The sequence below is a fragment of the Dermacentor variabilis genome, chromosome 7 (assembly GCF_050947875.1).
Source record: "Dermacentor variabilis isolate Ectoservices chromosome 7, ASM5094787v1, whole genome shotgun sequence".
Taxonomy (NCBI): Eukaryota; Metazoa; Arthropoda; class Arachnida; order Ixodida; family Ixodidae; genus Dermacentor; species Dermacentor variabilis.
The window spans coordinates 87,792,346-87,817,197 of NC_134574.1; the positions used below are offsets into that span (position 1 = coordinate 87,792,346).

Sequence of the window (24,852 nt, forward strand, 5' to 3'; positions counted from 1 at the left end):
TGTCGACCACTCTGCTCCGTCGAGGCGCGCTGGTGCCCGGCATTTCAGCTCAGGTAGTGCGGTAGCACTGAAGACGCTGGATGCTGCGAGAAAATCATACAATTGTCTACTAAAGCCTGAGCATTCTTTGCCACCGGAAAGGCCATGGGTAGACGCGCATAAGCTAGGAAAGGCAAGTAAGCAAAACTTAGCAAAAAACGAAGTAGCAGCTGAGCCAAACATTTCTTGCGCATTGGTAGACAATTCTAAGAGTTTCTGTACCTTTTTATTTATTTATTGCCAATGGCTTTGAAGCACAGGTTGTCATGTTGTTAGTTCACGAACGTTTTTTTTTTTTCGGTGCGATGTCCCTACATAATTTATTTAAGCGTAATCACTCGTGAATGTGTCAATTGCGCTAGGTTTCTTATGCCGCGCTCTGAACTTCAAACATCCCCATTTAGAACTTTTGTAGTAGCTTGCAGAAAAGACGCAATATCCTTCGTAACTCGTTTACGTTGTGGCTAATGAAGAAATGTGCAGCTTCGAAGATTTTTACGCCATGTGTGCAAGCTACTCATTCGTTGAAATACTACTCAGTAAGCTCGCTGATTTCTCATACTTTACTGCGAGTCTCTGTGAGTTTCAGTGAATGAGGCTGGACGATATTGACATCCAGAAAAAATGTCTACAAAACGGCTTAGTGTCACTGAATTGCGGTGCTAACTGGGCATCGTATTCTTCAGGAAACTATGACTTTGGTGAAAAAATATTAATCGCAAAATTGTATTGCCGCAGCAATGTCTTGGTTTGAGTTAGACAGCGATTCGGCATTTTAGTCCGAGTTTGGGCCGCACAGAAACAACTACAAAGAAAACCTGGGAGGACAGTGATTACAGCAAAGCACAGTTAGTGGAACGCCGTTAACTATGGTGAATCTTCTATTTTCGAGGCTTCTGCACGGTAAACACAATACATTGCGGGTTGATCAGCTTTTAGAAGATTCGAGAGTTGAGTCGGTAGGTTCATTCTGGCAGACTAGAAATCGCGCACAAAGTATGAAGGTTACATAAAGCACTACCGCGGTGCTGCTTTGTACTAATATCAATGTTTGTACTAAGGCATGCTTTTAGTCCGAAGATCCCTGACGGAAGCTTTCTTGTCGTTCGTATTTCTCACTAAAAACGCGAAAAACGAACGACAAGGCGCTAGCCTTCAACTAAAGTTTATTTGATAGTACACACTTCATGTATAAATCTACAAAATGGAAAGAGAATCAGTGTCCATGCGAGAGAAATGGTATCGTCGCCACAGCAAGGCCACGCACGGGTACTGAATTGTCCTCGTCTTTCGCACTGTTCAAACTTCTAAATCTACCAAGAAGCCCGCGTCGACGTCATAATTCATGTCAGAACGCCAACAGTGGCCGATCAACTAATGAGGAAGCAGAGCAGCCTTAAGAGTGCATGCGCACGACATACTGATCGTATTCTTTTACTGAGCAGTGGATTATGAGGGATGCGGTTCTGCTGTTTGTTGCTCCGGATTCATTTCGGCCATCTGGTGTTCTTGAACCTGTGTCTAAAACGAAGCACAAGATCGTCTTTTCGTTCCGCTCCTCTCGGAACGCACCCGCCGCTATCGGCAATCGAACCGCCACGAAGGAGGCGGGAATTGGGGACAGAAGTTGCTCGGCCAGTTTCCCAATGGACACTATGGGCTCGGCGCAGCGCAGCCGACACCAGCTTGCAGGAAGAGATGTAGCCGGTGAAAAGGGTATACACGTTACCGTTGCTGAATCCTGCCCACCACACTCGTCAGTGCTTCCTTGGACAAAATTCGAATGTTTAGATGGGTGGATTAATAGCTGCTATGTAAAAAAATAACATTCATTCCCTGGATGCATAGTTTGTCTCTAAGACAAGTGGACGGTAAGTGACGGCCCCTTCGATAGAGCAAGATGAAGAGCAGCCTTGTTCGGTTATTATGTGACAAGTCGGTGCACTAACCAGCCGCAGATCGACCCGCCTTGCTACAGCGTTCAGAATAGACGTTCCCTTTTCGTTGTCGTATCCACTGCTTGCACCGTCTTTCGCGTTGCATAATAAAATAAGTTAGGGTGGAGGACGATTTCCACGTTGATTTGTCTGGTCTTGTAGAGAGCAATAAAAAACTATTTTCTCGCTGCTCTTGCAGCTTAGAACGCATAAGGAAACATTTTGAGACGACGAGATGAAAACACTACCATTCATAAAAGTTTATTTGCGCCTAATATGCAGGTCTATGCGGGTGTTATGAGCAAGTGCTCGTTGCCGCGCAACCACACGGAACACCTCACGCACGGAGGTACCGAAACTGCCTCGCAGAGAAAAGCATAGCAATATATTACTCATAGCCATTCTGAGGCCTTCCAACGTGTTCATACTGTCGTCTTGAAGGATCAAAACCCGTATTTACGAAGTTTCTTGTTCGTTGCGCTCTGTGCCAATGACCAGCCGTCCTCTCTCGTAACATATCCTGCATCAGAATTGGCCGCAATTTTCCCTTACAAAATGTTCAGAGTACGAACTTCTTTGTGGGCCCGGCCTTTTAGTCGCTACCAGGCCAGGTCTACTTGTATGCCAGCGATCCGTAAATAGTGTTGTGCTGAGTTTGGTTCAGCTATGGTACGCTATAAGAAGCCGATCAATGAGTTAGCGGTAAGAGGGAAAATAGAGGAATGCCAGATCAAGCTACAGAACAGGTATTCGGCTTTAACTCAGGAAGAGGACCTTAGTGTTGAAGAAATTAACGACAATCTTGTGTGCAATAGAAGTCGCTGGTAACTCCGCTAGACAGGATACCATAAGCTATCGCAGGAGACGAAAGATCTGATCTAGAAACGCCAATGTATGAAATCATCTAACCCTACAGCTAGAATAGAACTGGCAGAACTTTCGAAGTTATTTACAAGCGTAAGACAGCTGACTTAAGGAAGTATAATATCGATAGAATTGCACATGCTCTCAGGAATGGAGGAATCCTAAAAGCAGTGAAGAAGAAACTAGCAATAGGCAAGAATCAGATGTATGCGTTGAGAGACAAAGCCGGCAATATCATTACTAATATGGATGAGATCGTTCAAGTGGCTGAGGAGTTCTATAGGGATTTACACAGCACCAGTGGCACCCACGACGATAATGGAAGAGAGAATAGTCTAGAGGAATTTGAAATCCTACAAGTAAAGCCGGAAGAAGTAAAGAAAGCCTTGGGAGCTATGCAAAGGGGGAAGGCAGCTGGGGAGGATCAGGTAACAACAGATTTGTTGAAGGATGGTGGGCAGATTGTTATAGAGAAACTGGCCACCCTGTATACGCAATGCCTCATGACTTCGAGCGTACCGGAATCTTGGAAAAACGCTAACATAATCCTAATCCATAAGAAAGGGGACGCAAAAGACTTGAAAAATTACAGCCTGATCAGCTTACTGTCCGTTGCTTACAAAGTATTTACTAAGGTAATTGCAAATAGAATCGGGAACACCTTAGACTTCCGTCAACCAAAGGACCAGGCAGGATTCCGTAAAGGCTACTCAACAATAGACCATATTCACACTATCAATCAGGTGATAGAGGAATGTCCGGAATATAACTAACCCTTATATATAGCTTTCATTGATTACGAGAAAGCATTTGATTCACTCGAAACCTCAGCAGTCATGGAGGCATTGCGGAATCGGGGTATAGACGAGCCGTATGTAAAAATACTGAACGATATCTATAGCGGCTTCACAGCCACCGTAGTCCTCCATAAAGAAAGCAACAAAATCCCAATAAGGAAAGGCATCAGGCAGCGAGATACGATCTTTCCAATCTTATTCACAGCGTGTTTACAGGAGGTATTCAGAGACCTGGATTGGGAAGAATTGGGGATAAGAGTTAATGGAGAATACCTTAGTAACTTGCGATCCACTGATGGTATTGCCTTGCTTAGTAACTCAGGGGACCAACACCATGCTGACCAATGCATGCTCACTGACCTGGAGAAGCAGAGCCGAAGGGTGGGTCTAAAAATTAATCTGCAGAAAACTAAAGTAATGTTTAACAGTCTCGGAAGAGAACAGCAGTTTACGATAGGTAGTGAGGCACTGGAAGTCGTAAGGGAATACATCTACTTAGGACAGGTAGTGACTGCGGATCCGGATCATGAGACTGAAATAATCAGAAGAATAAGAATGGGCTGGGGTGCGTTTGGCAGGCATTCTCAGATCACGAACAGCAGGTTGCCATTATCCTTCAAGAGAAAAGTATATAACAGCTGTGTCTTACCAGTACTCACGTACGGGGCAGAAACCTGGAGGCTTACGAGAAGGATTCTACTTAAATTGAGGACGACGCAACGAGCTATGGAAAGAAGAATGATAGATGTAACGTTAAGGGATAAGAAAAGAGCAGATTGGGTGAAGGAACAAACGCGAGTTACTGATATCTTAGTTGAAATCAAGAAAAAGAAATGGGCATGGGCTGGACATGTAATGAGGAGGGAAGATAACCGATGGTCATTAAGGGTTACGGACTGGATTCCAAGGGAATGGAAGCGTAGCAGTGGGCGGCAAAAAGTTAGGTGGGCGGATGAGATTAAGAAGTTTGCAGGGACAACATGGCCACAATTAGTACGTTACCGGGGTAGTTGGAAAAGTATGGGAGAGGCCTTTGCCCTGCAGTGGGCGTAATCAGGCTGATGATGATGATGATGATGATGGTACGCTATAGAAAAGTTTAACTGACAAAAAGTAATCGATCCCTTGATTGTTAACAATTGCCGCTCGCCCACAGGTGACCATCTTACCGTCCCGACTAACGAAGGCCATTCTGTACCGTGGATATTCACATCAGAAAAAAGAGGGGTTCCGCCACTTCTTCACTCTACTGACCCACAACTACGCGCGTGCCGCCAACGGCAGCGTCAACGTAACCTTGGAGGAGGTCATGAGCACCGAGCAGCGTTGCGTCACCTTTCCAGATTACCAGAAGGATGCCTCAGACACGGTGAGATATCGATCCACGCGAGAGATTGAGCAACGCCTCTCTTTAGCATGCACGTGCATCCAAATACGAGGTGGCGTGACGCGAGCAGCAGCATTGGTGGCGGCTTGTTGCGTAGGTGTGTTAAAAACCAGGGAGGCCTCAAAATAAATGAGTGACATCTTTATCTAAAAGTCTTGCGTATTGGCCTATGTTCGGCGACTAAGTAATTTAACATTTTGGAGTGGGTGGCTAGCACGTTGTTTAAAAGTAAATGCTTTAGCTCTTTCGCCCGTTTAAGCATTCGGCGACCTGACTATTTCCGCTGAGGTTACGTGCCTTCGTGCAACTTAGTCGCAACTTAGTTTTTTGTGGTGCCTAACGATCTATACGCTGCGGCACGGCCGGGCTCGGAGGCAGGAGCGACGCGGCACACTGGCTGCCCACTAACGGCACTTTCAAACGTTTCAATTACGCCATTTGATTCCTCCCGCTGCCGCCAGTGGCGCGCAGACCGTACTTTATAGCTAAGGCCCATGATTAACTGCAAAAACGTGCAACTTATTAGCAGCTTTTAATTTAAAGATGTGCATTGCTACCAGCTGCAGCACCTATGAGTTGGACGAGCTACCTCATTGGCTACTGAGGTTGCGTCATAGTTTTTCTAACTTTATGGAGAAAATATTCGCCGACGATTACCCAACTTGGTACTCAGTTCCTTTATTGACTGAGGTTAGGTCCACTACAACAATGTGTGAGTCAGCGACCGTAAGACATGTGAGCCATACGGATCGATGGCAGGAGCCGAAGGAGCTATTTCTTTATTCTTCTTCCATTTCCTGCTAATCTCGCAGAAACGGTGTTGTAATTTGAGCAGCCCAAGGAACTCACGGAGGTTTCGCAGTGACGTTGAACTAGGCAAATCGCGCAAGCCTCCAACTTTCTTTCCCAATGGTCTGATTCCTTCCGGGGTCACGCGGTACTCCAGGAACTCAATTTCGTGGACACGAAAGACACACTTCACGCGGTTGTTGAGAAGGCCGTGTTCCTGTAGCCGAGAAAATAGCAGGCACATATGGTTGCTATGCCGCTCACGGGAAATACTAGCCACAAGAGATCATCCAGGTATGCAAAGACGAAGAGGAGTCCCCTTGTTGCCTTGATCATAAAACCTCTGGAACGTCTGAGCAGCGTTTTCCAGCCCGAATGGCATGCAGACCTACTCGAAAAGCCCGAATGGTGTTGCAGTTGCAGTCTTGGTGATGTCCGCTGGCTCGACAGGGATTTGATGGTAGGCCTTCACCAAATCTATCTTGCTGAATATTACAGTTACAGCTAGTGTGGCTGAGAAATCGTGAATATGAGTAAGTAGATAGGCGATCAGGGACGGTGCGTGCGTGTAGCGCACGGAAGTCGCAGCACGGGCGCCAATCCCCTGGGTCACGCTTTGGTACCATGTGGAGAGCTGGGAAGCTATTCTGTAAGAGTTCACTTAGTGGACATGTCTATTTCGTCTACTGCTGAACTGCTGATTGGCCCTGGCGCCTGGTTGTTGTGGACGCGCAGCCCAGCCAATTAGAACTTAAATAGCAGACGAAATGGACCTGTCCACTAGGTGGACTCTTACAGAGAACCTCTCCTGACGACTAACTGCTCGACGAAGTACGGAAGTACCCAGTTGCAGCATGTGGATGCATTCTCTCCTGGCGATGGCAAGGTGGTCACCAGAGTGGCATCCGAGTCGGCAGAACCCTCGGGGGCCTGTGGTGACAACGTTACGCATGACATTGTGACGTACTGGCACTTAAAATTGGAAGGTTTCGTGATGGCTGGCAAGTCTGACAAAATTGAGATGGACGCAGATGATGGTATCTGTGCTACCGTTCTAGTGATTAATGTCATAGGCGCGAGGATGCCTTGCATAGTCATCCTAGTCGTCATGTCCACGAGGAGACGAGCGCGGAAGTCAACACTAAAGGTGACGTAGGTCAGAAAATCTGCACCCAGTATGGCCGTACAAGTACGACTGCAACAATGAACACCTTTGAGAAGGTGCGTGAGAGACCCAAGTCGATGGTAGGAGAGCGTTGGCCATATGTGTTGACAGAAGAACTGTTGGCTACTTGGAGGGGCGTGCTTTTTTTGGCAAGCTGCCGGTCTAGTCGCGTGGCATGAACGGCACTGACCTCTGCCTCTGTGTTCACGACAAATCGTTGTCCGACAATCCTATCAGTGACGTAGAACCCGCAGCTTGTCGTACGGCAAGAGTCACCGGCCAGCATCAGTGACTCTGCGGCATGTTTGACTGCCGGCTTCAAAGGGAACGACACTGACGTGCACTGGCACCGAATTATTTTAGCATCGAATTTGGGGTGCGTCCACGACGTCTTGGAACTCTCGACCACCTCTGTAGGTAGTGCCGAGATAGCGTGGAGGAACCTCGTGCTCTACGACGTTGCCAAATGTCCAAGACGGACTCCACCTGAGTAAATCAAGCTCCAGAATTTTATGGCCAAAAGGACAACAGGTGAATCTGCACAGTGGCGAGACCCTCTGCGCTCGTCGTCGGTCTCTAGTTCGTGGCCTCGTACATGACGTCGTGCTCCCCGTACGATCACATCCGCGTCCCACCGAGGTTAGGCCCACTACAACAATATGTGAGTCAGCGAGTGAAAGACCAGAGATGGCAGGAGCGGAAGAAGCTTTTTCATTCTTCCTTTCCCTTCCAATCTCGCCGAGGAAGATGACGATGGCTGCTAGATCTCAAATCCAAAATTTGAGCGCAGCTCCATACGTGTTTTCATTTCGCGATATACTGGATGGCGTGGATAATGTGTCTCATGTGGCATGTTGCAGAAAGAAAGTGCGGCGCGACCGCCTGGCTACTCGGGTGAGCGCGAGAGCCAGTGCGTGGGGGACGCGTGGGCGCGATTCACAGTAGCCGCCGTAGACAGACCTCCGCTCATACAGCGCTTTGCTTCCACATATGGTATCGGTGGACGCGCTCGCCGCATAACCATATATATGGCGTCATCGGTGCACAGACGACGGCGGGCTACTCTGGCGCCGCCTCGTAGCGATGGTCGTCGCAGAGCCCGTCTTGCGCGGCCCTGCGCTTTTCTTCTCACGCCTTTCGCCATGACCTCCTCCTCCGCTTTCGTCCTCGAGCTCACTTCGCTATCGCAGTCTTTCATCCCCCGCTGTGCTCAGCCTTCCCTCTTTCATCCTTCGCTGTGCTTGTTCGCTCGGTTACGCGGAGGGACGCCGACACTCCATGGAGGAACGGGCGTCCGAGTGCTGCGCTCTAAAACGTTGCTCGTAATAGTTGGAATATTGGTCAACTTGTTTAGATCACGAAAACTGACACAAAGAGAACACGCAAAAATAATTATCACTGCACTCAAGCACTTTCGGCACGCAGAGAGTGTCTGCTTCTGTTACAACGTTCTCCGTGTTGCCGCGAACTGCCCGGTCAGTGTTGGTCTCGAAGCTTCTTATCGCAAGCGCCATGAATCACCGTCGTTGGTTGCGGGCTGCAAATCTAGCAATTGGTGATGTGAAAAGCTACAACACCGTGTCCGTCTGCAAGGCAACGGGAGAGCAAAGTGGCTGCAGCCCATCGGAGTCGTCGGTATGCGATAAGCGCCCGGATCTACGCGTTTGCGGCCGTCACTTGATGCCGGAGGATTGCTACCGCAATACCGCACTTGAGCAGCGATTGAGCTCTGCGACAGACCTCTCCCAATGCACGCTGCTTGGACAGGATCCACGTCCGGGCTGCTAGCGCATAGGGTGCATGGGTTCGCAAGCTTCCCACGAGACACCGGAGGTAGACGACACGACATCACATCAGGACGCAGAGGCGGCAGAGCCAGTGCAGCCGGATCCGTAGGTCTCCTATTGTGAGAAACAAATGTTTTACTGTAGCTACACCTTAAGCGCCTGCAAAATTTCTACAGAATATTTCAGGGTCCCTTTAAGTAACGCTAGTGCAAAGATCTAATGTCGAGCTCGCATTCTTATCAACTGCTCTTTCAAGATAGGAGCATGGTTTCGAAAATCATAGCTCTCCACAAGAGTAGCGGTCGTGGCACAGAGTTGAACATTTTATTCTCCAGCAATTGTTAACAGGTGTATACCGTTCTGTAAGTCTGTGCACGGAAAAAGCCCCTGAATTACTATTTCGAAGGTGTATCTGAATTTCGCATGATATCTATGCAAGGTAGCACACATTCTTTTCAGAAGGTAGTTGCAGAATAGAGAAACACTCCTGTGTCGGAACGGTTTCACGTGGAAGAGCTCAAGCAAGTCTAATCGGGCAGGTCATCACCGTTAGAGAGCTTCGTGGAGTGAGCTCTCAGTTTACTGCCACAAGAACATTCTTTGAAGTCTCTAAGATCAAATTATGCATTTCACAGCGAAGCTGTATATGGTCTTACCGATTCGTCCCTTCGTCTGTCACCTGTATACCGAAAAATTCCGGCGCAACCTCATGAGCACGAGCGAAAAAAAAGACTTAGGCGCGCGATTGGCCATCTGTCGCAGCCTAGCGACCACGCAGCAGCTTTTGTACAGCTCTGAAACGGGTAGGCCGCGCGTCATATGTACTCCGGAGGAGCAGGCAGCTTTCGATCAGCAATTCCGCGAGCAGAACGGGGAACGAGCTCGTTTACGCCGTGCTGATGCTGCAGCCCGGGCATAAGAACAGGCTCGTGCCGCCGAGTGCAAGCAGGAACTGCGTAGCAATGATCCGGCAGCCTATCAAGCCGTCGTTTAATGAACCGTCGGGATAAACGCGGTGATAAAAACCGGGGCGGCACGTTTCAGCTTCTGTGCGGTTAACCATTACGGAATGCTTGGGCGGTTATTATGTTGTCCAGTCTGACCTGCAAGAAGCGTTATCTGAGGAGCTGCAATCTAGATATTTCGGGACAAGTAAATCGTGTTTTGACGCAAGCAAACATCAATATTGATCGTGTTTGCTGCATTTAAGAGAATAAATGAATAATCGTGTAACTGCAAGAAGCGAATTTACATTTCAGTTAGCTTTTAAAGAAATTCGAGAAACTCGCACAATTTCGATAAACGCAAGTATCTTACAACTCTCTAAGTCAACCATAAAGAATAATAATATCCCTCTATAAATTTCACCTAAAGATACATCTAAAATTGACAAAATTCATGCGTTATGCGCTCGTCTGACATACACCACTAACATTTGAGTAAGCCTTTCTCAAAACCCTCGTGAACAATGCCGCAATTTTATTTCAATAGTAAATTCGTACAAGAAATTTGTCCGCTCAATGTGCTTTAACAGATGCACATTACATGACAGAAATGTCTGCTTTTGATGCATAGTTGCAACTTTGTAAAGGTCATGCTTTCTTTTTTTCTTTTGTTTGCTACTTACAGATTGTCAAAACCTTTGTCAAACTTTTATTTACAGACTGTCAAAAATTGCTAACGCCTTAAAACAAGTTGGGAAGAACCAGAATTATCTCGAATAAAAATTGGTACATAGCAGGTCGTTGTAATAGGTGCTTATTCTACACAGCAGAGAATGGAAATAATAATTGTAACTCATATAATCACACTAAACTTGCATATGAAGTAAAAAAAAATATGCTGACCTGCCATTCGAAGGGCGATTCACTCAGCATCATCACCATCACCAGCCGCCATTCGAAGGAACGGCAGGCCTCTGTTGAACTTTATCGTAGCCGTGCTCCATGTACTTTGCCACTGGATCAAATATTGGGGGCGAGGACTTACGTAGTCGCCAGCTGTCGGAAGCGCCTCCCTTGCGTAGTATGAGGGATCACGCGGCGCGCCCTTCATAGGTTTCGCTTACGGCGCTCAATAAAAACACCACGGGGCAGCCCTCCTGGACATTGTTTTAAGTACTCTCAAAACGAGGGAAGTTTTTGACTGTCGATATAATAATCTTGGGCAAACTGAAAGCACAGAATTGTTTACAGCTAGACGCTATCTCTTTACCGAATATGTACAGTGAACGCCACTGCGCGCGGTCGCCGAGATGGAGTCTCCCGAACCGGCTTCTTCCGTGAAAGGTAGGCACACGCTGAGAGTAAACTATGTGAAATATGCTGTTACAGTGGGCTGTCTGTATAACCGAATGGAGCATAACAGAATGAAGCCTCAATACAGCGATCGCACGGGTTCGCAGTGACCGACTGCGCATTTGCACGCATGTCCGCGCACAATGTTTTGCTTTCGCTGTGAGCGCGTTTTCGCACCGTGCCGTGAGCTTTAGGCTGCAGCAAATGAGAATTTGACAGTACACAAGCAATCATTGTTGCGCGGACGTTATCAGAGCTGTTCAAAAATTACATTATAGAGACTTCGGCGCCTAGCTACGGTGACTGTGATGAGCCGTCGCGACGATTCAATCTTTTTTGTCTTCTACATTCTTGGACATTTCAATGTGATTTCTCAAGTTGCGTCGCACTGTATGTTTATCGGCCTTCTCAGCGTGCGATTTCCCTCGGTTTCTTTTTCGCAATCCAGTGCATTAATTCATTACACAAACATGACCATATTGCATGCCTTTTTTTTAATTCCAGTGAACTTGCCAGTATCTAGCATCAACGGTCATGACATTAGCCGGGCAGTAGGCGCGGAAGAGCGCCCCATGCGCATTCTACTACTCACCCAACATCCCGCAGCCCCGGCGCCGTAGCAGAAATGTTCCTCGCGTCTGTGCTTGCTGCATACCCGAGTTATAGCCGATGGCTCTCTGCCGGTTCTAAGTTTCGCGAGCCAAGCTTCACGCAGCTCCTTGTCCTGCGGCTACTACGTGCGAATAAGGCTCACACCGGGCTCCGTTGCACACGTCTCGCACTGCGGCCCCGAGCAGTAGCCTACCATGCTGCACGCCTCGAAAGGTAGCCACTACCTATTATAGTACTTTCAAGTGTTGTCAAGCAGGCACCCAAGGCCATAAAGCCTGACCACTTAATCAGAACGGCAGCGCAGCTGGGACTTCAAGCTTTCGTTTTCAGCTCGCTTTGCCGCTTCCGGAGCAGCCGACGCGTCCGCTCTGTCCACGTGATCCCTCTTGCCACGTCACGCCGATGGTGGCGCCAGCTTTTCCAGTGGTGGAGCTCGCCCCCAATGCTTCGCGCGTGTTTCGCAGGTGATCTTCAGCAATACCACCGAGCGTTCAGTCTTGAAGGCCATGGTGGCGCTGAAGGAGGCTCTCGCCAAGCTTCCATGGCAAACACTGCAGCTGGCCAACCTCAGCTTCAGCACCAGCTATTGGCCGCTGGTAAAAAAGGTGCTCGTGGGCATCGTCGAGTCGCCACGCGACTTCGAACTCGTCATGGGTTGGCATGTAGTGCACTATGCGGCGCCCATCACCAGTCACGAGCTGGCCACTGCGTACCACGACACCTACGCTTCGTCGATGGACGCACTGCAAAAGCACAGGGTCAGTGGATGCAGTGGCGCGGTGATGGAGTGCACGAGGCCGTTGTCATGGCCTGAAGGCCTATACTGGAGTTCTATTTCGGACGTTTCCGAATTCCGCCAGCTCGGTGTTTAGAGCCGTCCTGAGAGCCAGTCGGAGCTGACAAGATACGAATTCGACAACATATTGCGAGATCGTAATGCCAAGAGTAGCTATGGGTCGTGGAGACGGGGGGGGGGGAGGGGGGGCAGGGTTGATGTAACGCAAGACCAGGTGCAACCGAGCGTGAAGCTTTAATTCGAGGCGAACTGCGATTTTCTTCTGATGTGCGTGAAACACAAAACAAACAGGGGATGCCTTCCTTTGACAACCGCGGTATCGACTTTACACAGTGTCTCTTTCTTGAGAGAAATCTAAGGCCAACCGATGGTATGAAGCATACTACTGTCTGAATTATTTTAGATAACTTTCAAGGAAGCGGTAAGCTTCCAAAAAAAAACATTTAGTGACAGCAGCGCGAACGCATATTGCAAGTCCCTAATGGACCTCCTGCAACACTGTTCATTGAAGTCGTGCAAAGCACTTCGGAAAAGCAGCCGGATCTTCTAAAAGCCCAGCCACTGGCATGCGTCGGCACAGGCCGGCACGCGCCACAAGCGAACGCGTCGAGCCATCGGTCGTACCGTGCTCAATACGCCGGGTTTCCATCCAACGCTTTGCTCGGGCCCCAGGTCGGACGCGCGCCGACGCTCGTTTCTCGGCTGTGGCGCCACTGTTGCTTGACCATTTTGTCATACAGTCCAAATGCAGCCTAAAACAGCCTCCTGTAAACTAAGCTTGAAACAATAATTCAGTGATCTGTATGTTTTTTTTTTTAGATATAAGTAACACGTTTGATTAAGGGATGCATTCCTGCCGCAACAGTTTTATTTTTACCTTTAGGTAACAATAGTGCACAAGATATCGACATCAGCGATTGCGCTCACGTTCGGTACCCGCATGGCACGACCATGCCATATCATATCAAAAGCTAGCGTACGATTTTTTTGCTGGCTCATTGCGCAGCCAGCAATGTAAGAAAGTATAATTGAAAATCTTTATTAATACATAGTTATGCTTGTTGATGTGTGAAAGAAACACAAAAAGGCGAGGTCTCGGAAAATGGGCAAAAATCAGTGGAAGAACGTTAGCGCTCACAAAAGCATATAGAACAGCTAAAATTTATCAAATTCGTAGTTTTATCAAATTCGTAGCTCCTCATTCTTCCTTCTGTCTAATGTTACCCATATAACACCTCATTCATTTTTCTAGGTTATATTGAAGCATGAACACTGCAGCGGGATGCCTTCACATCCAGCGGTTGGTGAAACTTAAGAAATGGTTTCATTATGTAAAGTCCATGTTGTATTGTAACTGGTTTCAACATGTCAAGTCTGTCTGTCTCGGAATTAATAAAATCACAGAGCCTCAGATACTGCAAATTTCAGAAACGGAGGGTTTCAATAGGCGTCTTTTGTTGCCTTTTGCTGACTCGTACTTCTGAAGCACTTAATCAAACGTACGGTGGCACATCATTTGCATAATATCAAAAAGTAATGTATAAACATGCTATTTTACCAATTCATACACCTCGTTCCCAAAACAATAAACAATAAAAAATACAAATTTGTTGTTTTTAGCCTACGATGATGTTTCGATTGAGAAAGACATTCAGTTGCTTCTGTGAGGCGTGCAATAATTTGTCTGGCATATTATTAGAGCGCATGATGTTTTTCCTTAGGCCCCCGTTCCTGCGGCGAGCGTCGGCGTTGTCCCTCGTAACCGAGCGAACGAACACAGCAAAGGATGAAAGCGAACTCGGAGCTCAGCGGGAGCTGAAAGACGGCGATAGCGAGGAGAGCCTGAGGAAGAAAGCGGAGGAGGAGGGTGTGGCGAAAGCGTGAGAAGAAAAGCGTAGTGCCGCGCAAGACGGCCTTTGCGGCGACTATTACTACGAGATGGCGCCAGAGTAGCGCGCGTCGTCAGTACGGAAACAAATCGCTGCATGAGGGGTGGTCTGTCTGCGGCGGCTGATGTGAATCGAACCCACGCGTCACCCGCGCGCCGCCTCTCGCAATCCCCCCATTAGCGAGACAGTCGCGTCACACTTCACCGCGTTTGTAATGTGCCGCACGAGACAGATTGTCCGCGTTAGCCAACACATCGCGAAATGAAAACATGTATACAGCTGCGCTGAAATTTCGCATTAGGGACTGTCGTAATCGTCGGTGAGTTCTTTTTGTTGCGCAGCACCGGACACGGTAGCCAACCATTATTAAACCTCAGAAGAAATTAATCACGCAGTGCATATTACTAGACGCATTGCATTTTATTGCACTTTCTTTCATTTATGTACTTTAAAAAAATATTTCACAAAGGTTACTGTAGTGAAAATAGTATGCTTATACGTACGTATTTTGAAAAATGTTGAAAAATTTGATGCATCTAAAGAAACACCCTGCACGTATGCTGAAGCTATAGCGTTTTCCGTGATAACAACTGTCGTTTGTCGTATATCGCAAAACGTCCACTCCCCTGCTTCCTTTCTTTCTGAAAGCGCATTCTACTGCGTGCCTCTCTAGTTGGGGCGGAACGTGCAAATCTAATGCGGCCCTCATTGGATGCATCCGGCATAAATTTATATCTCTTTTCAAACAGCGCTTTTGCCGTTCCAGTGACCGCAGTCCAACTCTTTCAAATGTACATCAGCTCGCACCTCTAAAATCTAGACGTGATAAATGCACCTTTGCTCCTAAACAAGGTTGTTCGTACCACTATATGTTGCCCAAAGCTTCCTATAATCCTGTACAATTTTGCATACCGAAAAAAAAACCTTCCAGGCAGCGGCGCGGGTTTTCTGCGTGGCTTTGTTGTAGTAGTCACAGTCATATGGCTAGACTACAAGAAGCATGCGATAAATATTCTTCCTGTATTCACATATTTCAGACCCCATTCCTAGCGTTCTGTACAGGTGTAAATGATCATGTTGCAATCAAGCCCACCTCCTTGCTTTGTCTACCATATCTGTCTTTACCGTACATCGTGTGTATTACTCTGTAAGGGCAACAGTAGAAAGGTGTCTTAGGTGTTCCTGGTCACTATAACAAACAGTACTTTCATTGAAATGTTGATTGAGCGACATATTGATTGATTGATTGACATATTGATTGACATATTGATTTGTCGATTGATTGATTGATTTGTCGATTGATTGATTGATTGATTGATTGATTGATCGATTGATTGATTGATTGATTGATTGATTGATTGATTGATTGATTGATTGATTGATTGATTGATTGATTGATTGATTGATTGATTGATTGTGTTGATGTTGCAGCGATTCTGCTTCAGTAACACGGTTCGGTTCTTCGGCGTCGCGTCCTTCTCCTTGTACGTGCGGGATCACTACACCGCAGCCGTGCGCGAGGAAGTGGAGTCCATGGCGAAGGCCGTGCGGCGAACCTACTTCGCCACCCTGACCGACTCCACGTACGACTGGGCCTCGCTCACCTACACGCTTAAGTACCTGAGGCGGTCGCAGTCCTACCGCCTCAGAGAGGTAAGTTCGAGAAGTTCGCCGCGCAGGGTGTTTTCGTGGGGCGAGTAAGCGTGATGCTAAAAAGACAGCCTGCCTCCAACAGTTTGTTGACACCCGTTTGATCCTTGTTTCCACTGGATCGTGCTGCACTGTAGGCGTGCTGGATCACAGAATAAAAGAAGCCGTAACATCCGTGGTTTTCCTGATATTAACCAACGTTGTTAGGTTCGTGGCAAATTATGGCAGTGCCGGATCGTTCCAGTGAGGTAGTCCATGTAGAAATATGACAGCAAGTGCATTCTATGTGCATCTTTGTTGACTTTCTATTTACATTGTTACTTTGTTTTGATTTTAATGCGACACCGTTAAGGACCACGGGTCGCAGAAAATCCGGCGTAGACATCTCCATGAGCGAATATTTCCGTATATATTTAGGTATATGTATATGCCATGCCTTGCTGTATCACATGCGGTGTATGTGGGTTGTTTTGCCTCAACATTTTATCGCTAAAGTTCGTCATAACTTGTCTTACATTTTTGAGAAAGTTATTCCTCGAAATTTTGAGAATAACAGTCTCAAACTAATATCATGAAACAAAACACCGACAGCGCATGCCTTTTATGTTAAATCTTCTGACACTGAATTATTAAAGTACGACACAACAACACAAACCTGAAAATTATGCAACTTTTTGGCGCCGCTGTGCACTGCTTCGGGGATCGGCTCACGCTAGAGGTCGCGTTTTTACCAGAAAGCCGGCCTCGTGCATAGCGTTCGCCACCAGCGTTTCCCGGTAAACATTGCGGTTACATAGGCTGCAGTTGCCTGGAAGCGTGAGAAGCTGTCAGGGATCTTTGAATGCTATCACGTTCCACTCTTAAAGGCGAAGCTTCAGCTTCCTCCAAATTTTTTTATTGCGATAGCGATTATCCCCGTATGACTCATCCTCTGAATTAATGCAGATTAACGGTATCCAATGTCTTGAACAACGAAGAAGAAATTTACGTTTTCAATTTCCTTTCTTGCTTTGGAATCAAGATCTAGCTATTAATCATTCTCCATATCTATCGCTTTCAACGTCGAGGTATACACACCACCATCATCCTAATTCACTGACGCCGTATTTTGCGCGAACAGATTTATTCAAGTTTTCATTTTTTTTTCTCGCACTGTAACCAACTTGAATGATTCCTCATTGCCTTTCGCCACACTTTGATGTTTTTAATTTTGTGATTATTGTTTTGTTGCCATTTAACCCACCCTGCTTGGTCCTGTACAAGGTTTGCAGTATTGAATAAAGAAAAGGAAGAGAAAAAAAGAATATAGACACTCCAGGCGCATTTCTGCCGTCGGCGTCGCTGTCGCCGTGAGGTACCGTACGGGTGAAAGCGTGTGAAGCTGAGCGGGTGAACGCGGTTCAATCCCGTGTGCGCTAAGTGTGCGCGAGCGAGGAGAGCGGCCCGGATGCGTGCCCTCTCCTGTCGTGCGCGAGGCAGGGGGGTCAGGCGAGGGAGGAGGGGCGTTTTTCTCCGGTGGCTACTAGGGCAACACCTCCTAGACAAGAAGGCCTAAGAAAGCCTAAAAAGCGACAGGGGGCCATCCGCCCAGGCCGAAGGAGCAAAAGCTCCGATTTAGTCGGAGAGCAGCTCAACCCGATGGCCCGGACGTGAGTCGCTACCGCGTCCACACCTGCCTGTAGAGTGGTCTTCATGTCGCCAAGATTGCTGGTGGTCACCCAAAGGGTGATGTCATCGGCGTAGAAAGCATGAGACAGCTGGGATAGCCCGTAGAGCACGTGCCAGCGGGAAGAGGGTGATGATGAACAGAGGAGGGGACAAGACAGAGCCTTGGGGGGTACCCTTGTTGCCAAGGGAGAAGGAAGGAAAAGAAAGTGGGCCATATGAGATTTCGGCTGCGCGGTGGGCGAGGAACGCGGTGACGTAAGCATGTACACGGGGTCCGACATGGAGGGAGGAGAGAGCGTCCAGGATGGCGGTGTGGTGTACATTGTCGAATGCTTTGGTAAGGTCCAGCGCCAGGATAGCTCGAGTGCGTTTGTGGTGGAGGGGTGTAGGACATCCTCGGAAAGTTCGAGCATGACATCCTGGGTGGACAGCTGGGGACGAAAACCGAACATGGAGTCCGGATATAAGTCATGATCATCCAGATAGGTCTGGAGGCGGGCCAGGATGACATGCTCGAACAGCTTGCCGAGACAGGAGGTGAGAGAGATGGGGCGGAGTTGTTCGAGGGCAATAGGTTTGCTGGGTTTGGGGATGAATGAGACAGGTGCATGGGTCCAGGAGGAGGGAAGAGTGCCAGCCTGCCAATGTGTATTGAGGAGATCAGTAAGGGCTTCGAGGGAGGGGGTATCTAGGTTGTGAAGTGCCTTGTTAGTGATACGGTCCGCCCCCGGGGCCGAGATGGTGCGGAGTGTGAGTAGCGCCGCACGAACCTCGTCCACGGAAACGTCCGCTCAAGATCAGGGTTTGTGGAGCCGGAGTAGGTGGGAAGCGGAGTAGCTAGGTCGGTGCAGAGGTAATGGTCCCGGAAAGCTGCCAGGAAGTCAGTATCGATGAGTGGGGAGGAATGAAGGAGATTGGAGATATTCTTGCGCTGGAAACCTTTAGTGTGTGTAGGGTCTAGCAGCACCCTGAGAAGCGACCACGTGTCGCGGAGACCCAGGTTGCCTGCCATGCGGTCGCAGATCTGGCCCCACTGTTGTCTAAAGAGAGAGGCGCAGTTCTCCTCCATGTCCAACGCGAGTCGGGCCAAACGGAGGCGCAGGCGGCGATTGTATTTCTGAGCCTGCCACCAGGGGTGGACAGCGTGATAGGCCTCCCAAAGGTGCAGCAGACGGCTGTCTGCCGTAGGGGAGTGTGGTGCTGTAGGGAGTGTGGATGTGGCAGTGCGGACATCCGCCAAAGGGGTCTCGGTCCAGGCAGAGAGATCGGTGATAGGAGCAGAGGAGGAAGTAGAGAGACTGGTGGACCGGAAGCGGTCCCAGTCGACTGTCTGGGTCAGACGAGTAGAGGCGCGAGCAAGGGAGGGGAGTGGGAAAGTTGTTCGGAGGACGTAGTGATCGCTACCGAGGAAGACCCCTGAATTCATCATGATCATGATCATCCTGGTTACGCCCACTGCAGGGCAAAGGCCTCTCCCATACTTCTCCAACAACCCCGGTCATGTACTAATTGTGGCCATGCCGTCCCTGCAAACTTCTTAATCTCATCCGCCCACCTAACTTTCTGCCGCCCCCTGCTACGCTTCCCTTCCCTTGGAATCCAGTCCGTAACCCTTAATGACCATCGGTTATCTTCCCTCCTCATTACATGTCCTGCCCATGTCCCTTTCTTTTTCTTGATTTTAACTAAGATGTCTTTAACTCGCGTTTGTTCCCTCACCCAATCTGCTCTTTTCTTATCCCTTAACGTTACACCTATCATTCTTCTTTCCATAGCTCGTTGTGTCGTCCTCAATTTGAGTAGAACCCTTTTCGTAAGCCTCCAGGTTTCTGCCCCGTAGGTGAGTACTGGTAAGACCCAGCTATTATATACTTTTCTCTTGAGGGATAACGGCAACCTGCTGTTCATGATTTGGGAATGCCTGCCAAACGCACTCCAGCCCATTCTTATTCTTCTGATTATTTCCGTCTCATGATCCGGATCCGCCGTCATTACCTGCCCTAAGTAGATGTATTCCCTTACGACTTCCAGTGCCTCGCTGTCTATTGTAAATTGCTGTTCTCTCCCGAAACTGTTAAGCATTACTTTAGTTTTCTGCATATTAATTTTTAGAACCACTCTTCTGCTTTGCCTCTCCAGGTCAGTGAGGATGCATTGCAATTGGTCCCCTGAGTTACTAAGCAAGGCAATATCATCAGCGAATCGCAAGTTACTAAGGTATTCTCCATTAACTTTTATCCCCAATTCTTCCCAATCCAGGTCTCTGAATACCTCCTGTAAACACGCTGTGAATAGCATTGGAGATATCGTATCTCCCTGCCTGACGCCTTTCTTTATTGAGATTTTGTTGCTTGCTTTATGGAGGACTACGGTGGCTATGGAGCCGCTATAGATATCTTCCAGTATTTTTACATATGGCTGATCTACACCCTGATTCCGTAATGCCTCCATGACTGCTGAGGTTTCGACTGAATCAAACGCTTTCTCGTAATCAATGAAAGCTATATATAAGGGTTGGTTATATTCTGCACATTTCTCTATCACTTGATTGATAGTGTGAATATTGTCTATTGTTGAGTAGCCTTTACGGAATCCTGCCTGTGGTTGACAGAAGTCTAAGGTGTTCCTGATTCTATTTGCAATTACCTTAGTAAATACTTTGTAGGCAACGGACAGTAAGCTGATCGGTCTATAATTTTTCAAGTCTTTGGCGTCCCCTTTCTTATGGATTAGGATTATGTTAGCGTTCTTCCAAGATTCCGGTACGCTCGAGGTCATGAGGCATTGCGTATACAGGGTGGCCAGTTTCTCTAGAACAATCTGTCCACTATCCTTCAACAAATCTGCTGTTACCTGATCCTCCCCAGCTGCTTTCCCCCTTTGCATATCTCCTAAGGCTTTCTTTACTTCTTCCGGCGTTACCTTCGGGATTTCTAATTCCTCTAGACTATTTTCTCTTCCATTATCGTCGTGGGTGTCACTGGTACTGTATAAATCTCTATAGAACTCCTCAGCCACTTGAACTATCTCATCCATATTAGTAACCCCTGAATTAGTCCAGGTCAGATTGGCGACATTTTTAGCGAAGGTAAGGTCCGGATTGGTGTCTCGTTGAACACTAGATCCGATCCTTATGGGGCAAGCGAAGTCATTAAGGACCGAAAGGCACTCGTTGTGGATGAAAGTCCAGAGTGAGTGGCCTTTGCGAGTGTTCTGGGGGTAGTCCCAACTGGTATATGGGGCATTGAAGTCACCGAGAACGACCAGGGCGTTGCGGCCAGCGCAGGAGAGCGCTCTGCGGAGGACGAGGAGGAGAGGAGCTGAAGAGGCTTTGGGAGGACTGTACACATTGAGAACAAAGGGGCTTGTCTCAGTGCGACGGCGAGGAAGAATTTTAAGGAGATGAGCACAGTCCGAAACGTCCAACTGGTGCTGCACTACAGCAAGGTTGCGCTGCATCAGTGTGGCAACGTTTGGGTGGACCCCAGAAAAAGGATGGAAGGAGGAGTAGTCGCGCAGTTTCACGGGAGTTAGGGTTTCCTGGAGTGCTAGGACGCAGGGGAGAGTGTCGGGAGGGATGTTCTGGAGGTGGAGCTGCAGGGTGTTCCGCTTGCTGCGGAACCCCCGACAGTTCCACTGCCAGAAACTAAGGCGTGTGGGGTGTCTGGCCAAGATGGATGGCGGAGTGCCCTGACAGAGTTGGGGTAGGTGCCGGGGTAAGTGGGGCAGGGAGCGACAGGTGCGCGATAGTCGCGCTTTCGCGGGTCTTTAAGGCCGCGACCCTGGTGTCTAGGGCGATAAGGTGTGATTCGATGGTGGCCACACGGGTGTCGATACTGGCGACGCGCTCCTCAAGTCGCACAAAGCAGCACATAACGCGCTGCTCAAACGCCTCCAAGAAGGAGGTTGTTTGGTGAATCACGTCACGCTCGGGTGCGAAGGGGTCGGAGGAAGGTGATCAGCGTTTCAGCGGGGTGCTGCGGTTGGGAGAGGAGGCGCGCGATGATGCAGCCGAGGATGCCGTATTCATCGGCACCACAGCTAGCGCCGGCGGCTGTGGAGGTGCGGCAGCTGGGGAAGTAGGCGGAGCAGCGGGGGAGGACAGACGCACTAGCACGGCCTGCAGCTGGCGCGACAACTCCTGAATTTGGAGCTGCTGGGCAGCGATAGTGGCCTCGAGGGCCGCGGTTTGGGGGCCCGACGTGTGAGGCTGCGGTTTCCAGCTTACCGGTGATGTGGTGGTGGTAGCGGGGGCGGTGGACGCCTCGGACCTAGGCAGAGGCGGGAAGGAGACGGACCGGTGGCGGCTGGCAGACTGGGCACCACGGGTGACAGAGTGGCGCGGGAGGGCCGGGAGGTCTTGAGGATGGGCACGGTGGGTGGCGCTGGTGGGGGAGGCTGGTGCCTGGAGGTGGCCGGGGGCGATGACGGGCAGTTCCGATCGAATCGGAGCCCGCGTGGGAGCAAGTCCGTGACGTGGGCTCCCTTGCGCAGGATGCAGCAGGGGACTCAGGTCGGGGGCTCGACTGGCTTGTGGGCCTGGCCGCAGCGGTGACAGAGGGCGGACTTGGGCTTGGTGCAGACATCCGCTCGGTGGCCAAGAGCCCAGCAGTTCGTGCAGGCGTCGGCTCTCTGACAGAACGGGTGGCAGCGGTGGAACCCGCAGTTGAAGACGATGGTGGAGGGGAGGGTAGAAGCGCCGACGAAGGTTATGAGGATGGATTTGGCGTAGGGGGTGCTCACGTTCCTTGATTGAAGGTCTTGGGCGATCTCGTCCTGGGTTTGGGAGTCCACTGAGTTGTGTATGATGCCGCGGATGGCGTTGTCGGGTGCGGCCATGTAGGCACGCAGGGGGTAAGAGATGGCACCCAGGCAGAGTTCCGAGACGCGGAGGTAGAGGCGAGCGCGCGGCTCTGATGGGGTGCTGACAGTAAGGGAGTTGTACGGATTTATCCGTACATGGTCGGCGGTGCGTGCGGTGGCGTAGTCGATGGTGGCATGAGTGCAAAGGATTTGGAGCAGGGCTCCGTTAGAGGTTGTGCGGAGGTCAAGCCCTCCTCCCGGTCTGAAGACGATCTTGGCGAGGTAGAGGAGCGTGACGACGGGGAGTGGTAGTGCAGGGAGTTTTGGATGCTGACGAGGCAGCTGGTGGCTAGACGATGGGCTGGTGGGCCGCGGCTGCACGGTGTGCTCTCACGGCATGGGCCCAACGTGAGTCAGCTTCAAGCGCGGCAGGGCTGATGGAGGTGTCTGCGACTTGATGTTCCATGTCGGCATGTGAGCTGTATCGACGTTGACGGCGAAATCAGGCGGCGTCGACAGCAGGCGTTGCGCGGAACGCAGCTCTCGCGTAGGCAGAGTCTGATTCATAAAGGCGGTTGGTGGGAAACGGCGAGAAGGCCGCTTCCCATATGACTCCCGACGATAGTGGCCCAGGCAAGGGCGGTCGGTGAAGGTCGCGTCGTCTCGGTGGTTGTGGAGCGCGCCGACGACACGTCCGTTCACTTCGGCTGACTGATTGGAAATCGCAGGCCCCGGCGCGCCACGCTGCTCGTCTCGGAGGCCACGCGCTGAATTCTTGGCAGTGCCACTAGATGGCGCAGCGTGTCCAGAAAGAAGCGTGAGGGTAGAGCCCGCTTTCCTCATGACGTCTATTTTAGCGTTGGCCAGCACCGGCGTGCCATGAATTTCGGAGACTACAAGCAGGCTTTGCGACGGCGGCGCTAGATGGCACGAAGTGTTTATAGAGAAGCGCGAAAGAGGAGTCCCGCTGCCGTACACGCCTCATACATAACTCGCTTCGACGGTGCCAATGCGTTATGTCGCGGTATTTATTTATTTATTTATTTATTATACCTCAATGGTCCCATAAGGGGCATTACATCAAGGGTGGGTGCAAGGGATTTAACATAATTACAGTAAAGATTTGTGTATAAAGGTCAAAATAATACAAATCAGTAAGTACAAGGCGTGATAAATAAAGTAATAACCATGCGTAACAGTATACTCTATATTCCTATGGGCTAAAGTGAAAGTGTGCGATTTCTTCGACGGCAGATTTAAATTCTGCAGGCTGCAGGCTCGGTGATCGTAACGATACGGCCGGGAAGGCGATTCCGATCGCGTGCAGTACGAACAAAAAATTGTTGCTTAAATGTTGAAGTGTGGGCACGTGGAGGGGACGACGGCGTTTGGATGGGCGTTGCGTGACTTGCGATGGACGGGAACGACGAGTTAATTTTTAGGCGGTGAAATAACGTGTGATAAAAACTTAGTCCCGAATTTGTGCGGCGATGAGCCAGGCTGGGTAGAACAAGTTGTGATTTTAGTGCGGGACGCGATGCTAAATTTGAAGGAGTAATCACTCAACTTTCCCTAATGCTAACGCATTACCATCGACATTCATCCTAAAATGGGTTCTGCAGCTTTTATATTCTTGCGTTGTTTTGTACGCCCGGCCTGTAACGTCCGCGCTACCTTTGAGTCACCCGTTTCTGTAAAGCTCCCCGTAAGTTACGAGGTCGAACAGTCAACGACGGGCAAATTTCTGAAGGCCCCCGTGAACTCCGCGTATTGCACGCATGCAGATCCTAGACGACGTGGGGGACATCCATTTCGACATCGTGGCCAACTACCGCACTATGACCGTTGCGTACACCAAGGCGGGCGATGACATGGGGTGGCTGCTGGGACACGAACTCGACGAAAACATTCCCTACCCGTTCCGGGCCGGAGGCGAGGCGCCCTTGCTGCCATGGGCCATCGAGTTTCCTTACTACCGCCACGACGTGCCTGCCTACTTGAGGTATGTTGCCAGCACTGTGTTTCAGGGAATGTACGCCGACCACGTATAGGTCAGTGCAAGTTTTACGATTGGGACCACACGCACGCACGAAAAAACACCTAACTATGCCACCCCCCTTTCACGCAAACGCGCACTAACGAGATTTCTTTGCCACATTGCTAGCCACATTTATACACCATCGCCGCGCACGCGTGATCTAGTATCGAAAATATTCACTTAGAAGTCATAGGCACACTGTTCAAAATCGGGATTCTAAGCAGGTAATTGCCTTGGCAGGCAATCAAGAAAATGAAGGTTTGCTGACGCACAGGTTCTTATTCACCCGAATGGAAAAAAAAAGGCTTGTAAGGCCAGACGTGCCGTTCTTTTG

The 24,852-nt window shown here is 49.4% G+C and overlaps 1 protein-coding gene across 3 annotated transcripts in view; it reads left to right on the plus strand.

The window, feature by feature from the left end:
* LOC142587611 (uncharacterized) overlaps window positions 1-24,852 on the plus strand; it is an 88,802-nt gene that overhangs the window by 44,072 nt on the left and 19,878 nt on the right. Inside the window, exons 5-8 of one of the 3 annotated variants that reach the window (XM_075698750.1) lie at window positions 4,794-5,006; window positions 12,139-12,432; window positions 15,791-16,012; window positions 24,265-24,482. In XM_075698750.1, the coding sequence (XP_075554865.1) occupies window positions 4,794-5,006; window positions 12,139-12,432; window positions 15,791-16,012; window positions 24,265-24,482 (947 nt within the window). The remainder of the gene's footprint in view (window positions 1-4,793; window positions 5,007-12,138; window positions 12,433-15,790; window positions 16,013-24,264; window positions 24,483-24,852) is intronic. The other 2 variants (XM_075698751.1, XM_075698752.1) reach the window with 2 other exon arrangements.